Source organism: Carcharhinus amblyrhynchos, chromosome 7, assembly GCF_965287045.1.
Source record: "Carcharhinus amblyrhynchos chromosome 7, sCarAmb.v2.hapA, whole genome shotgun sequence".
NCBI lineage: Eukaryota > Metazoa > Chordata > Chondrichthyes > Carcharhiniformes > Carcharhinidae > Carcharhinus > Carcharhinus amblyrhynchos.
The window spans coordinates 49,242,926-49,260,082 of NC_137330.1; the positions used below are offsets into that span (position 1 = coordinate 49,242,926).

Below are 17,157 nucleotides of genomic sequence, written 5' to 3' on the forward strand. Positions count from 1 at the left end.
TGCAATAGAGTTCCCCTGTGAATTATGTACAGCACAATTCCTGTGATGTTTCAGCCCCACACTTGCAGATGGGTAACACCAACAAGCTGACAAAGTCACTTGTCCGAAAGCCAAAAGTCTGAGCATGGAGACACCTAAATAGAGTAGCTGGTGTATGTCATATCTGTCAATAAGGGTGCCAATGACTGATGTAAGTTTTTTTATTTGGTGGATAACCTATTCTTCCCTCAAAAACAATTGAATTCAATTTTAACATCCTTAAAAAAATCCAGTCTGATCTCTGCCATTACCAAGATACTCCTGTTTATTTCAGATATGAAGTTAGATTGGACAAGTTGGGCCTGTTTTCCTTGAAGAAAATAAGGTTAAGAGAGATTTGATAGAGGAGTTCAAAATCATGGGGGATCTAGACAAACTTGATAGGAATAAACTGTTTCCCCTCATGAAAGAACAAAGAACAAGAAGGTATAGCTTTGAAGTAATTGGCAAAAGAAGCAAAATCAATATAAGAAAAGGCATTTTCACACAAGTGGTTAAGGTCTGGAATGCACAGCTTGACAGTGAGGTGGAGGCAGATTCAGTTGAAGCATTCAAAAGGAAATTAGGCCATTATCTGAAAAGAAAGGGAGTTATGGGGAGAAGATGGAAGGATGGTACCAAATTAATTACTCGTTCACAGAGCCAATGTAGACACGATTTTGCTGAATGGCCTCCTTCTGCGCTGTAACAATTCTGTGATTCTGTTCATGTAATTAGAAAATTATCAGAGTGAAGAGTTATGTTCTGACACAGATTTCAACATATCACTTGTGTCTTGCCGCTGCAGCAATAATTATTTAATATTCTCTAATCCTTTACAATAGGAGGAAGGCCTGAATGATGTTCAGGAGATCCTGAAGACAGAAAAACCGCACCCAGAGCGACGGCTTCGAGGTGTCTTGGAAGAGTTGAGCAGTGGATGCAAGTACGTATTAATAGAGATGACTGCTTTATCCAATTATGTCACTTGTTTCTAATGATTGCTATGCCTCTTTAGTCAATTTGGTGAAACTTACCAATCCTGATTTATTATTATTTCACCAACAGCAAAGAAGTGACTTCCTGGAATGAGTTCTTGTCTTATTAGAATCATATTGAAAACTCTTCAACATTAAAGAAGCAACATATCATACTTCCTTTTTTTTATTTTATTCCCTATTCCTATTGTGATTTTGATTCTGGTTTCTTTAAACATTTCCTCTGTTCATCACATCAATGTGGTGCACTGAGGAATCACTTTTCCTCATTATCCCTGCATCCAAACAAAATCCTCCATCTTAGTCTGATTCAGGTAGTAGCATTCTCAAAAGTTGTGGGTTTAACTCTAGATTATTACTGAGGAACTACTACATTGTCACAAGTTATGGCTTTTTCTTGAAGTGTTCAGCTGAAGTCAGGTCTTCCTATTCCAGGTGAATATTACAGATTCCATACTGTTGGAAGGGGTGCAAACAGTTCTGCTGGTTTCCCTTCAGCCAAATTTCCTTTTTCAACTAATACCACCATGGACAGATTAACTAGTCATTCACATCAAAGTTGTTTGTGGAATCTTGCCATGCACAAAATGTTGTCTCATGGACAAACATGAAAGCAGCCACTGGTCTCCAAAGTAATTAATTTTCTGTGATATGCTTTGAGAAATTCTGAGATCTGATGACATATTTATAAATGAGATTGATGGTAGTCACAAATTCAAAGGATTGGGTAATGTCATTGAACTCTTGTTTTATTATTCATCCAAGCTACCTTCAAAAGAAATCTGCTGTGTGGCTGAATACTTGGCTCTTTATATTCTCTCTACAGCCGTTTTGTGTCACTGGCAAATAAGGACGAAAATGCACCAGGGAGGACTAAACTGGATAGGGAGAGGCTTAAGTCCTGCATCAGAGAGATGGTATGTTAAATATGGCAAATAGATTACAAATCAGTTATAATTATAACAAGAAGCCTTAATGAGAAACTAAGCGTGGAATTCTTCCATCCTGCCCGCGGTGATTTTGGTGCCAGACAGACGAGCGGGCTGAATCTAATGGGAGTAGAAACCCCCTCCCCGTTGTAAAACCATGTTGCAATTCTCTGAATGGCAGGTTATTGGTGGGCCACTCTTCCCGCTGGCAGGTGACATGAAAGTCATTTGCATATTATGAATGCTCATTTAAAACATCTGTCCACCAGCATCCCATCAGACCTTTCAATCATGCGTCATGCCAGCGGGAATTTAGATCAGCATCAAGCCTGCTTGCTAATGAGTGGTATGTGCAAAGCAGTCCTTAGTTTGCCAGAGACTGCTCCAGATGCTTGTGTTACCACATGCTAGTGTTTATCTAGATAAGACTGTGCTGTGGGACTCATACATCCTCCGCAACAAAGGTCCAAAGTTCAACCGGGGTAGAGTGAGAGAAACGGCCAGACATCAAGATTCTGTCAAGATGCCTCAACTCCAAAGCATCCGCAATCTTTTCATGTTTCTGATGTTAATGGACCTGTTATGTATTTTCAGTATTTTCAGCATTTTCTATTGTCAATTTTACAGTTCCAGCCTTTGTAGTTTTTAATTCATCTTATTCCTATTTTAGTCTGCTCTCAGCCCATTAATGTAGTTAGGGATAACTGATGTCATTAAATGTGATAGCCATGATGTGGAGATGCCGGCATTGGATTGGCGTGGGCACAGTGAGTAGTCTCACAACTCCAGGTTAAAGTCCAACAGGGTTATTTGGAATCACGAGCTTTCGGAGCACTGTTCCTTCATCAGGTGAACCTGTTGAACTTTAACCTGATGTTATGAGACTCCTTATTATGCAACGTGATAGACTTTGTGAGCATCTATGATTTGCTGCTAATTTGTCAATCAAACTTGAAGGGCTAAATGGCCAACTATTCCTATGATTTAAGCACACGTATTTTGTGCAAGCAGTCCCAGTAACAGTGCAAACAATAGTTCCTGAGTGGATTCAAGCAACAGCAAATCATTTGCAGCAAAAATCATGTTGTTTTCTCTGGTTAATTAACTTGGCATTTGAGTTTTCTTACTAATTGCTGTGTCCAGCCGTGTTTCAATTTAAAATTATTTTAAACGCATGTCTTACCATCCCGATCAAACCTCACAGAATATAACAGAGTGTCGGTGACTGCACCACTTACATTTAACTCCTGGGAAGTGGAATATATTCAGTGTAGAGTAACTTGCTTTAATAATGCCACAATGCCTTTTTAAATAAGTATTACTGCTGGTTCATAAATGATAGTTCTAGAATGACTGTTGTGAAATTTGTAGTGTGGAAACCAGAGACAAAAACAAATGTAATAAGCAACATGCAGACTGTACATTTCAATCCCTTTTCTGGAGACAAAATAACAGTTACAAAAGGTCCTTTGTAATGTTTTCACTAAATCCTTGAACATATGTATGAATACAGGAGAACATGGCACAGCAAGCGAAGACAATGAGGAGCCAGGTGAAGAAAAACACTCTAAAGGACAAAATGAAACAGGTTCAAGTCTTTCTGCAGAAACTTCGCTTTATGACTGATGAGGTAAGAGGTTAACTTGCGTGCAGAATGTACAAAGGTGGTTTGTGCGCTCGCCAAGTACCCCTCTGTAGAACATGGAGTAATACTGTAGAATTTTATTCAGAGAAATTAATTCCTAGTAACTTTGTTAAGGAATAAATGTAGAAAATAAATGCAAAGATTATCTTCATACAACCTTTGTTACAAACCTTCTCACCTCCCATTCCCTTATTCCCTTTACTCCCCCACTATTCCTGTCTTCCTCTTCCTTCTCTGCTTCTCATTTTAAGGTATCAATTCTTTTCAAAGGTGCAGCTCCATGAGCACTGGTTTCAGTATCACACTATCTTTATTGTGATAAGTCATAACAGTTTAAATACAATTGCATCCTAATCCAGCACACGTTCCAAGATTTTCCAGCAGGGATTACGAGACAGTATTTGGGGATGCAAACTTATTCCCCGTTCTAACATAAAAACATTGTTGGTCCCTACTGTTGTCTCAATGAACACCCAATGGTTCAGCACAGGCCAAGGACTGACTTTGATTCCTTGCCATTCTGTGAGCCTCAGCTACTCACTTTGTTAATTTACAGACCTATCATAAATGCCTCAGATATCATGGGCTAGAAATTGATATTTCCAGTTTTTGGCATGGCATCCAACAATAATGGGAAACATTAAGGATGTTAGCATTTTCCTGCTTCATGCCCTTCTCAACTTTGCCGTTGGTTGGCAAGTCCATTCTGATTAGTTGACATATTGCCAAAGAGAATGCACCAGGGAACTGTTGTCTCTCAAGATTTTGTTTAATTCAAAAGAAGTGCAATGCCTGCACATGTTCCTTTTATCTGCATTGGTCCCATCTTATACAAAGAACAAAGAATTACAGCACAGGAACAGGCCCTTTGACCCTCTAAGCCTGCACTAAGCTTGCTGCGTGCAACTAAACTAAAACCCCCTACCCTTCCGGGGACCATATCCCTCTGAAGAACGAAGAAAATATGTGAATGTATATAGCTTCTAGCAAGCAAAAGTGAGTGACGTTGCAAGTCCAACTGATAACTATAAACTGGTTGCTGGTATAATTTTTAATGCACTCTGGATTGTTTAGCAATTACTTTGATTAGAGTTGACCTGCCAATAAAATTTTCTCATGCAGTTGAAGTTGTTGCTCCCTTTGAAATTTGGTATTCTTGCATCTGTCCGGATGAGTTTTGCTCAAGTTCTATACTAACAAGTGACTCTGTTTTATTCTAGTGATCATACCATTCAGCTCTCTAATCTTATTTCTACCTGAATGCATTAACCCAGCCTTCCCTTCCCTCATCCCCCTATCATTACTGAGGAGATAATTTCTTTCACTGTCTTGACTAATTTTCTGGATTCCATTTGCAGCCTCAGCACAGCATCCCTGAAATATTCATCTGGATGCTGAGCAACAACAAGCGGATTGCATATGCTCGTATTCAATCCAAAGATATTCTCTATTCAATAGTGGATGAAGAAACAGGCAAAGATTGTGGCAAAGTTAAGACTGTCTTCCTAAAGGTAATATGATCTCACCTGGTGAACCTATACAACTGTTATTCTATTGAAAGGATATTAGTGTAGATTTGACCTCCTGGACATCAACTCAGGAGAGCTGCTGGCCTTCTAGAACATGTGGCTCGATGGGAGACATCTCCCAATCATAATGACTGGGCTTCATTCACTTCCCACAGCCCAGTTGCCGATGTAAATTTGCAGGGTGCAGAGGCCATCTACATGCACAGTTAAACTGCGAAAGTGGACACATTTAGTGGTTGGGGTGGTGAGATAGCCCAAGGAAGCAGACGCCAAGACTTCCCTGTGGAGCCTGTAGGAGCATTCGCTGCAGCAGAAAGAATGGGTTAAAATTCCCCCCTTATACGACTACAAGTGCAGCAGTCGGACTTAAGGATCACAAACTCGGAAAGACTATAACAGGATTCCAAACTCAAATAAAATATTAGGATCAATACTCAGTAGAAAGGCAGAAGGATTGCAAGAAGGAAACCAAGCACAACTAATAAGTACAGCAACATCCATAGCATTCACGTTATAGGCATAAATTTAAAATGCTTGTGTCCTGCTGCAATTTCAGTCTAGTTCCTTGTTTTATGTCATAGGACCTACATTCAGAGCAATTCATAAGCTGCAATCATCAAAAATATTTTAAAAACAAGGATTTTCTGATTCAGAATGTGAATATTAGAATGGATGCAGATAAAATTGAATGATTTAGTTCTCATATGCTAATAGATTCGACATCAAAAGTTATAGAGATTGAATTGGCTGTAGAGAAAAAAAATTGCAAGTAAAGATGGATCAAGTCCTGAAACACAGGATTAATTGTCTGCTCAAGAGGAATGTATAAACTCAATCATTACAAATTTAAAGAAAGAAAAAGAGTTGTGGCCTCTTTGAGAGCAATTTAAACATCCCAAAGAGAACCATATTTCTTGGCTTGGATTGCGTTGCACTTCTTCAGTTATTGTATTATTGTAGGCATTATTCATCCACTGTCACCATTCTGCAATTGCAGCTATTACATGAATGTAGCCAATACACCACTGTAACCATTTCTCACACTACTATTGCCATAACACCACCATAGTTATTGCAAAACTGTAGCTATTCCACTACTGTCACTATGACACATATGTAGTCATTACTTAGCAGGAGGGTTCTCCCTCTGCCCTGGAAAATACTTATCCCTCAAGCAACATCATTAACATGGGTTATCTGGTCATGAATCCCATTGCTGTTTGTGGATCCTTATTGTGTCTAAGTTGGTTGCTGCATTTCCCAATATTACAACAGTGACTAACAACACTTTGAAGATTGTTTCATTGACCAGTGTGCATTGGGATGTTCTGAAGTTGTGAAATGTGCTATGTAAAATTCTTTCTTATTTCTTGACTGTGGCCAATATTCTTGGTAGATCTAGGATAAACTGGTGCATGATAATGCTCTCCACTTGAAACATATTGTCATTACACTTAAATGGATAAATATTTGAGAAAGAAAATGACAAGGGAATGGAACAGAATAGACTATCTTTCCCAGAGCCAGTATAAATGCAGTAGGTCGGATTGCCTCCTCCTGTGCTGTACAATTCCACTAGGGCAAAATTGTCCCTGAAACTGATTTATTAGTGGACGTTTTCTTTCCTGTGTCAACCCATCTTTGAATGTTATACACTCACATGTTATTATATAATATCAGCAATGTGAATGTAGTCTACTGGAGGAGTGTCGGGTTGAGAAATGGATACCCAGTTTCTCATTGAGAACCTAGTGCTTCTTTTTACCATACTCAGCCACAGTAATACATTTTCAGCTTCTAGTAACACAGGACCCGATACGATAATAAATTCTTGCTTAGCTGTCACTTATGCATCCTAATCGTGTTGTTACTATTCCATTTCTGTCACCTTGGTGATGACTTAAATGTAAGTACACTCTGTAAATAGGACAGTGCTCAAAGTGTGTATAAAATTGTCTGACAACAATGATTAATGTTATCCAACAAGAGTTTCATGAAGTATATTTCAAGAATGTACATTCCTTCCCAAAGTCACTACTGTGCAAAATTTATGAAGAGCTTTTATCTCTGTTTAGATTGTGTTAAATAGCAATTATTTTGTTAACAGCTTCCTGGAAAGCGAGGCTTCGGCACTGCAGGATGGACAGTTCAATCTAAAATAGAGGTTTACTTTTGGTTGGGATTAAATAAGCAACGGAAGGATTTCCTGAGTGGCCTGCCTAGTGGATATGAAGAGAACAAAGCAGTAAAGGGTCAGGGATTGCAGTCCTTCCCTCCTATAAGTCTGACCTACATCAGTAAGTACTGATTCTGAAAACATATTATTAATCAGTGCAGTATTCAGATTCTAGTATATAAATCAAATGATTAATTGGAGGAAAAGAATTAAAGAGTTATATTCTACTGTATGAAAAATGTTTCTACTCAAAAGTATCATTGCTCCTTTCAAGGACGGTCCATAATGATGTTTGAATGTTTAACCAGAGAAAATAATAGAATTTAATTTACTTGCCTTGAGCAAAGTTTTAATTCCTAGTGGGATATTTTTTGTTTGCCAAAACAGAGAAACAGCTCTTCCAGCTAAGAGTTCACATGTACCAAGCACGTAGCCTGTGTGCTGCAGACAGCAGTGGCCTCTCGGACCCATTCGCCCGTGTCTTCTTCTCCACACAAAGCCAATGCACTGAGGTAATTATCATACAACCGAAATGGGACCTGTTTCTATCAAAGGAATGTTCCAATGTAACACTTGTTCCATTGTGAATACAATGCAATTTATCAATGAACTCCCATTGAGAATACCCTATTGCAGCTATGGACATGTCATTGGGGTAGTTACTAAGTGCAGATGAGATGTTCCCACAAAGGGAAGTCTTGGGCAAAGCTACTGGAAATATTTGTAGAACCAAAAGAGAAAGTAGTTGCAGGAAAGAATGGCCCATTGTAACTTGATACTTGGTGAAAGCTGGAACTCCATTTCTAACTGCACTGCATGTGTATCTACACCATATGGAGTGCAGGGATTCAAGAAGGTGGATAGCCATCACTCCTCGAGGGTAATTAGGAATGGGCAATTAATACCGATCTTGCCATTGATGCCCATATTCCAAGAAAATAATTTTATAAAGCACCTTAAAAGGGGTGTCAGCTTCATAACAAATATGCCTCTTTGCCGAAGTTTCTTACCTGGCATCGGGATTCAGCCGTTGGCAATAATTATAGAATCTCTGAGCTATCGTGCACTGGCTTTTCCACCATACTAAAGGAAAATGTCCAACAAATATTTGATAGAAATCATGCAGTTCAGGAGGCATAGGCTGGAATGCAGTAAAAGGGAGCTGCCTGGTTTTAGATGATTAAACCTGATCTTAATCCTACACATAACTGGGATGGAGGGGGCATAAGCCTGTGCTCCTTTCAATCTCTGCTGATGTTTTCTGTATTCAGATAAATGAGCTCTATCCCTAAAGGACTCAATAAACAGTCCATAACAGCTCATGATCAGCGTTGCAGAGACAGGGAAGCCTGTTCTAAGTGAAAGGAGACTTGTGTCCTGTATATTTACTTAAAGAATATAAACTAATCTTCTGTAACTTTACCTCAGTGGAGATTCACAGTAGGGCATGGTTTCATATGAGTTTTTTTAAATGAATTTGGGATACTCACAACAAACATGCCCCACTAACTTTTCCTACAGACTGTGCTGCTTCAAGTTCTTTCCATCATTTCTTCACAATTTTACCAGGTATATATGAGAGCTAGATGTTTCAGATACCCTGTAGACTTTAAGCTCAGCCAAAGGGGTGGCAGAGTTGAAGAGAAGTACAGATTTTTAAAAATTCTTGCACAGAATGTGGATGTCACTGGTTGAGCCAGCATTTATTGAACATCTCTAATTGCTCTTCAGAAGGTGGCGGTGAGCTGTCTTGCTGAACTACTGCAACCCAAAGAGCTTTAAGAGAGTGAGTTCTAGGATTTTGACCCAATGACAGTGAAGGAACAATGATATAGTTCCAAGTCAAGATGGTGTGAGGCTTGTAAGGGGAATTCGCAGGTATGGTATTCCCATCCATCTACTGCCCTTGATCTTCAAGGTAGAAATTGTGGGTTTGGTAGGTGTTTTCAAAGGAGCCTTGGTTTCCTGCCATGTATCTTGTATAAGGTACATACTGCTGCTACAGTGTGTTAGTGGTGGAGGGAATGAATGTTTAAGTTGATGGATGGGATGCCAATCAAGCGGGCTGCTTTGTTCTGGTTGGTGTCGAGCCTCTTGAGTTTGTTAGAGCTACACTCATCCAGGCAATTAGAGAGAATGCCATCACACTCCTGACTTGTGCCTTGTAGATTGTGGACAGTCTTTGGGGAGTTAGGATGTAAGTTACTCACAATAGAATTTCCAGTCTCTGGCTGCTCTTATAGTTACTGTCTTTGTATTGCTAGTACAGTTTAGTTTCTGGTTAATGTTAACTCCCAGGATGTTGACAGATAATTAAATCATTAACATGCAAACAATGTAGTCTCAGGTTTCTGATTTGTTTCATTAATCTGTTATCAACAGGTTTTACAGGAGACTCTATGTCCTACCTGGGATCAGTTGTTGGTGTTTGACAACATTGAGCTATATGGTGAAGCGCAGGAACTTAGAGATGACCCTCCCATTGTGGTCATTGAAATTTATGACCAGGACACTGTGGTAAGGAGTCCTAACTGACTGTATTTTTCAGCCAAACGGTTCAAAATTCTAGTTCCTTATCAATTTGCGTATCAATATTTTAAACAATATCTGTCTGGGAATTTTACAATTGAAATATCCTTGAATCTAATCGACATAGCAGCTACTTTTAACTTATTTTACTACTACCCCTACTGGAAGATTTCTGCTTTTCACACAGTGATGCTCAGCTGAGAAATTAGGATTGTGTCTAAGTCATGGACTCCTTCGTAAAGCACCAAAGTGCCTTTAAGAACAATTAACAGAATAAGTTTAGCACTAACAGAGATAGACAGTAACAGCCCCACACCATCTGTCTCCCTCATCCCAGTCTGTTCAACAATGGAATTTAGTGTGACCATATAATACTTTGCAAAATGGTTCAACAGCCAACTCTGATTAAATTCACCATATTAAACATATATATAGGAAAGATAACTTTGGATTGGAAAACTGATCCCTATCTGTTTCTAGAACTGAGAATGTTGTGTTTTAAGATCCTTGTGGTTCAATCTTTGCTCCTTAAAAGTTTCAATTTCTCCCATGTTAAATGGACCCCAATCTGATGATGAAGTATGAAACTAGACACAGATCCTTTTTCTTATTAGAGGGCGTATTCATAGAAAACACATCTCTGCTTCCTTCTTCCCAGCATCCCAGCCATCCCTTTTTATATGCACTTAAGATATTTAATGAATCAATATCCTCCACCTGCTTATCTTTAACCTTAACAATGCAATTAATGTATCATTAACATCTGACTGTAAATAATTTGAATGTTAAGTGAAGGCTGACTGTATGTTTCTGCTTTATTTTCTTTAACTTTTCTTTATTGCTGGATGCCTTGTGTATGATGGGATAAGTAGAGTTTGCATTGTTCAGGCTAGTTGTGATTTGAGTAGCTTTAGAGCAGAATTTCAGTAGATTAGGCAGCTCAATATAAAAGATGCAACAGTAAAAACGTTTATCCATTATTTTCCCATCATAATCCAAATGAAAACTGCACTGCATCTTTAAGTTCACTCCTGTGTGTTGTGTGTAATCACAGATAGTTCTGTAAACTGGTACTGAGTTAACACTTTGTCTTTCATTGCCCCTTTAAAGTGATAATCCTTACGTGTGTGCTAGAATTTTACCGCCTTGCCCACCCAAGGCTCGTAAGAACGTGTATGAGTCAATGGAGAATGCCGTTCTGTGAGCCTCACCTGCCCAGATTCTGGGGTGGCTGGGCCAGTAAAATTCCAGAGGTGGTTTCTGTTTATTTTCCCTCCAATTTCCAAAACCTAGCGCCAGTTCTTGTTTGTTTTGACTGACGTTTCATTACTGTCACTCTGTGCTCTGGAATTGGTCTAGCATAGAACGGATCTAACAGCCAAAAAGTCAGCAACAGTAAATACCATCAGTAGAAGCAGAATTTACGTACCACCATAATCTATAAACTCTCAGCCCAACACATCCCTTATTCCTCCATCACCATCAACCAAGAAATCATCCCTAGTCCAGGTATAGAACGTGGAAGTGTTATCTGATTTTAGGGAGCTAGGCAAAAGATCAATAAGCAAGCCCTCAAAGCAGTAAGCTCCAGCTTAGACTTGAGTAATTGTAGAAATAGGAAGAGAATACATAAAAGTGTGTGGTTGGGGAAAATGGTGCAAGAGGGAGATTCCTGGGACATGACCTGCTCTGGGAGAAGTGGGAATTGTGCAGACCAAAAAGTTGCACCTTAGTAGGGCTGGGAATGGTGTCCTCAGTTTTCTAGTGCTCTGGGCAATGGTTCAAAATAATTTGGCAAATGCCTGGCAACCAGGATGTAGCATTGGAAAGAAGAAACAGGGTGCACAAAATTTTGGAAGAGACAATTGGCACACAAATCAGTAATAGTAAGATATTACACAGGAGTCAGACTAGTGCAGTAAGATATAATTCAAATTTGTGCATGCATGCAACTGCATAATGCAAGGTAATAATCTTGTTGTGCTCCTGGCACAAATAGGCACATGGGAGTATGGTACTGTGGTGATAATAGACATCTGCCGCAAAAAATGTCTGTTCCTAGATACAGGAGGGAGGATTAACCCGAGACCGAAAAGTTTCACTCGAGGTCAATGGATATTTTTATTGTCTGACCCTTGCCCAATTTGACTCAGTGGTAGCAGGGTGGTAGAATTCTGGCGAAGGTGTTCAAGAGAGAAGTGGGATGGCAGTTTTGATTAAGGAGAATATTAATGTTGGAGAGGAAGGATATCTTCTTGGGGTCAAAAACAGAACCTATTTGGTTGGAGTGAAGAAACAATCATGAAGCTTTCAGACCACTGAATGTGTTCTAAAGGGCACCCACTGGCAGGAAGAAATTAATAGTCATTTGGACAATTGCAGGTTAATTAAGCAAACGAGCAAGAATTTGTTAAAGGCAAATTGTGTTTAACATGATTGGCAGAGAGGACTGGTGAGGATCATGTTGGTGATGTGTCCTAGGTGGGCTTCCAATAGTCATTAAGAAAGCATGGCTAACAAAGTTAAATCCCATGGTATAAAATGGACAGTGGTATCATGGATACAAAGTTGGCTGAGTGACAGGAAACAGAGCAGTGGCGTATGTTTGCTTCTTAGATTGGAGAAAGGTATACAAAGGGGTTTCCCAGGGTTAGTACCAGGATCATTGCTTCTCTTGATATATATTAATAACTTTGATTTGGCTGTTGAGGACACAATTTCAATTTGATAATGACACAAAGCTTTCAAGTGTTGTGACCTATGGAGAGGATAATGATCGACTTCCAGAGGTCATGGTCAGGCTGCTGGAATGGGCAGATGCACAGCAAATGGAATTTAATGCTGACATTTATGAAATTATGTATTTTGGAAAGCAGAACAAGGAGAGGCAGTATAAGCTAAAGAATATAATTCTAGAGGTTGTAGGAACAGAGAGATCTAGGGAACATGGGCACAACTCATCGAACATGATTAGGGCAGGTTAAGAAAGTAGCTGTAAAGATAAATTGGACCCTGGGCTTTCTAAATAAAGGCATGGAGTACAAAAGCATAGAAGTTGTAATGAAACTTTATAAAACATTACCTTGATCTCAGCTGCAGTATTGTGTCCAATTCTGGGCACTTTATTCAGATGTGAAGGTTGTAGAGTGAATGTAGAAAAGATATTTGAGAATAGTTCCAGAGAAAATTCACTTACCTGAATATGTTGGACAATCGCCTTGGAGGAGAGAGGTTGAGTAGTGATTTGGTAGAGTTGTTCAAAAACAGAAAGGTATATAGAGAGAAATTGTTCAGAAGCACAAGGAACCAGAGGGGACACAGATTTAAAGTGATTGGGTAAAGAAGCAAAGATGACAAAAGGAATATTTTTCTTTATGCAGTGAGTGACTAGAATCAGGAGCATACAACCTGAGAGGGTGGAAGAGGCAAAGTCAATCATGTCTTTCAAAAGGGAATTAGATAAACACCTGAAGAAAACAAATGCAAGGCTACAATTAAAAGAGAAGAGCAGAAGAGTAGGACTAACTAAATTGCTCGTATAGTGAAGCAGCATACGTGTGACAGGCTGAAAGGCCTCTTTCTATGATGTAACCATCATTGATTCTTTAAATGGCTCAACTGTGATACCCCCTTCAGTCAAGTTGCTGACAAATATTTACTTATCTGAGCCCACATAATAATAATTGTTTGGATAAGTTACTAGAAATTGCTTTCTGCTCAAGCAGAAAGTCAATGTCTTCAGGAAAAGGAGGAGCAGAGAAAGATTGGTGGAAAAAGGAGGAAAATAAAGAAATCAGATTTCTTTTCTTTGAGAATATTATGTTTAAAAACTAGTTCACACTTCTTAAATGAGTGTATTAAAGAATAGCAATCTTACACATAGTTTGAAATTAATCATCTATAAAATATAGTTTTTTTTCTGTTTTGCATGTCATAAGCATATCTCTTTTGAAGCTCTCAAATAGAATATTCCATTGAGACTTACAGTGCTGTAAAATTACTGTTCTTGGAAAATACTTACAATCTGGCCTAATTATTACTTACAACAGAAAGATTAATTTTTAATCAAAAATCCTCAGAACTCAATGCGAATTGAGAATTTCAGATTGACTACATGGCACAGCTTATCCTTCAAGTCAATTTTTGCATGAAGTTCAATTATTTTAATTTTATTAGAGGAAGCAGGTCAAGCGCACAGTGTGTGTCATCTGCAGATTATGCTGTTCATTCGAATGTCAAGACTGGGCTATTACTTTGACAGATCTCCTAAAATAAAGCAGGCAGCAAAGAAACCAGGAACCATATAGTTAAAAGTTAATTTATGTAGATAATTCACTACAAGTAAGCCAATGGAAGAACTCTCTTTGGGAAAATTCTGTGTGTCCTTTTCTTAGAAAAAGTTCTTAGAGAATTAGTAGATACAGATCAGTTTACTGAAAGTTGTGATTTTGATTAACCCTGTTATTAAATGTCCCATCTTACGAATGCAATATTACAATAAACAAAACAGCCATCAAAGTTTGACATGGATCCGGTAAGAACAATTTTGAAACTAAAATTTGATGATCTCACTAGAATTATAGCCAGACTGTAGAGGAATAGAAGCTAAAAGCAATAGAAATGTTTCTTCAATGACAATGTTATACTGCAGGGATTCCCAGATTAAACAATAATGCAAATCAAAAAAGGCAATATAATTGATTCAGAAAGCAAAGTATAGCATTTGATTAACATTGGATTATGTTGTGCTCTATTCAAAAATATTGCTCAGTCCTGTTTTGAGAAAGTCTTGTCAAATTCACATCAATTGATGTAGAGCATTAACTTTTCAAGTTCTAAGAACATCTGGGAAACCCTAGTGGCAATGGGTGTTTCTTTATACTTCAGTTATGTTAGGTTGTTGCTAACAATCCTACACTTGCAGGGGAAAGCTGAGTACATTGGTCGAACATTTTCAAAGCCAGTGGTGAAGATGGCAGAGGAGGAATATTGCCCTCCTCGCTTTCCTCCACAACTCGAGTATTATCAGATCTACCGGGGGAATACAACTGCCGGAGACTTGCTGGCTGCTTTTGAGCTTCTTCAGGTAATGCTATAGATATGGAAATTACTTATTTAATGCCTCTTTCTGTCTACCTATTTTCATTGCAAGTGTTCCGTGATGACAATGAGGAGTTCTTTACTGACCAAAGTCAAACCTGAACTGGCCAGATTCAAAGTTCTTCAAAATTTTTCTTCGGATCTATCAAGAAAAAGAGTTATTCTCTTCATAGTTTATTAACTAGTGTTAGGAAAATCAAGTGATTGAATAAAAGTATTATTGTGGTTCATCAGATGTTTGTGATCCATGTGGTTACACAAACTGGATGATGTCCCACAGTTTTTATTTTTCTATCCATGGCTGCAAGATAAATGGCTGAGACTTATTCTCACCCTTTCTCCTCATATTCCTCATTAGCTAAAAATGATGGCTAGTGCTGGGGTGTGGCTGCCTGCACTCTCAGCAAAGATGATAGTCAATCTTCATTCACCAACTCGTTCACTGAATGTCTCAAACTTAATTCTCTACTCGGTGGAGATCTTCACAAAGCTACTTTGCCAAAGTAATCACAGGTGGATGGCATCACCATATGACATAAGCGAAATACTGAAGATACTGGAAATCTAAACTAAAAACAGGAGTGTTGGAAATAGACAGCAGGCCAACCAGCAGCTGTAGAGGGAGGAAATAGAGGCCCAGGCTTCTGTATCTAAGTCAGGTGCACCGAGATGGGAGATTTCCCAGCTCTGCAAATGCAACCTTTAAAAATGTCCATCTGTAGGTCAAAATTTTGGTTGGGAAGGGAAGGCAGAAGGAGGAGTCAAGACAGGTGCTCCCGGAATAAGTACGTGGAAACCCCGCCTCTGTGTTCCAGCACCATGTTCAAATAAATTTTAAAAAGAATAAAAGAAAGCAGCCTTCTGGCCCACATGCTCACTATGTCCCATCAATGCCAAGCCATGCCAACTCTCCCAAATAGCCTCTCATATTACCTATGCCAGCTTAATGTTAACTGCTATCTACGCATGCCCACACTCACTGTCCTTTGCCTTTACCTTCTCCATGCTAACTCACCTTGACAGCTTTAACAGCTATGTCCTTGACAACTGGATAATTAATTGACAGCTCAACAATTTCAATGGGTTCTTGCTTAAAAGACATAACCATGCTGTCTTTTAACAATCCCAAGGAATGCCCAAAGGTCTCCCCAGACACCATCTAAAGGGAAATCTTACCTCTCCAAAGGACTACCTAGTTATCCAAATGAATCCACCAAGTTCAGACCACCTCTGGCCTGGCCTGGTCTGCTCTGTGCACACTGGGACTCATGCAGCTAGGCACAAAAATTAGAAATCTGTGAAAGCAGCTGATGACCTAAATATCTAGCTGCCTTCATGAATCGTGTCTGCACGAATCCTGATGTGACTCAAGGCCCACCCCTGTGCAGCTGGGAAAAGCCATGTTCGGAGGTGGGACTTGGAAACCTTGGCCATTTCTGAAATTTTCACCATGACAGAAAGTCTTACTGTTTTCATGAAAATCTGGGCTAGAGTTAAAGTTTCAACTCAGTGGCCTTTCTGATGTTCTGATGAAGAATTCAGAAGGTTACAGAAGCAAGTTACAGCACACCACAGCTAAGTTCAGATAATTCAGTAAATACCAGGAAATGTACCTGGAATCCTCATGACCTGCATGGACCATGTGACTAATCTATCCGCTATGGAAGAATAGCTGGAGCCACAGTGTCAAGGAGTTTATATTCCTTCTCGAAAATAAAACCACATCATTCCCAAATGCCAGAGATCCAACCCCCCCTGTCTTTATCGAAAGCACTTTTCCTATTAACTGAGCACAGATTGATGCTGCTATTAAAATCATTAGGGAGTGAAGCAGCTATTCATTTGCCCACTCTCCTACCTGAAGATGAATGGCTGCAAATGATGTGCTTCAAATGAACTGCAGCAGTACAAGAAGGCAGTTCACCACCACCTTCTTGAGGACAATTTGGGATGGGCAATAAAGGCTGGCCTAGTGAGCGAAGCTCTCATTTTGTGAAATGACACATTAAAAAAAACATGGAATGTAAAAACACAATGACATTGTGATTTCTATCCTGTTCATGTTTGTAAGAAAATTCTGTTGAAATAAGACAGGAATATCTTAAAATGCTGCAATGTTTCCATTATTTGATTAGTGGCTTCCAATGGAAGTCATCATCAGTGCAGAAAGAATCTGGAATAGTTGTATATTTTAAAATTAGACACACTTTTAATCACCTCGGATTAATGGGAA

General features: G+C 39.0%; 1 protein-coding gene across 4 annotated transcripts in view; it reads left to right on the forward strand.

The window, feature by feature from the left end:
* The window catches only part of otofa (otoferlin a), a 335,468-nt gene that overhangs the window by 245,920 nt on the left and 72,391 nt on the right, over positions 1-17,157 (forward strand). For all 4 annotated transcript variants that reach the window (XM_080193269.1, XM_080193267.1, XM_080193268.1 and 1 more), the window contains 8 exons: positions 864-964; positions 1,843-1,933; positions 3,459-3,575; positions 4,949-5,101; positions 7,227-7,416; positions 7,683-7,807; positions 9,678-9,812; positions 14,749-14,910. In XM_080193269.1, coding sequence (XP_080049395.1) covers positions 864-964; positions 1,843-1,933; positions 3,459-3,575; positions 4,949-5,101; positions 7,227-7,416; positions 7,683-7,807; positions 9,678-9,812; positions 14,749-14,910 — 1,074 coding nt within the window. The remainder of the gene's footprint in view (positions 1-863; positions 965-1,842; positions 1,934-3,458; positions 3,576-4,948; positions 5,102-7,226; positions 7,417-7,682; positions 7,808-9,677; positions 9,813-14,748; positions 14,911-17,157) is intronic.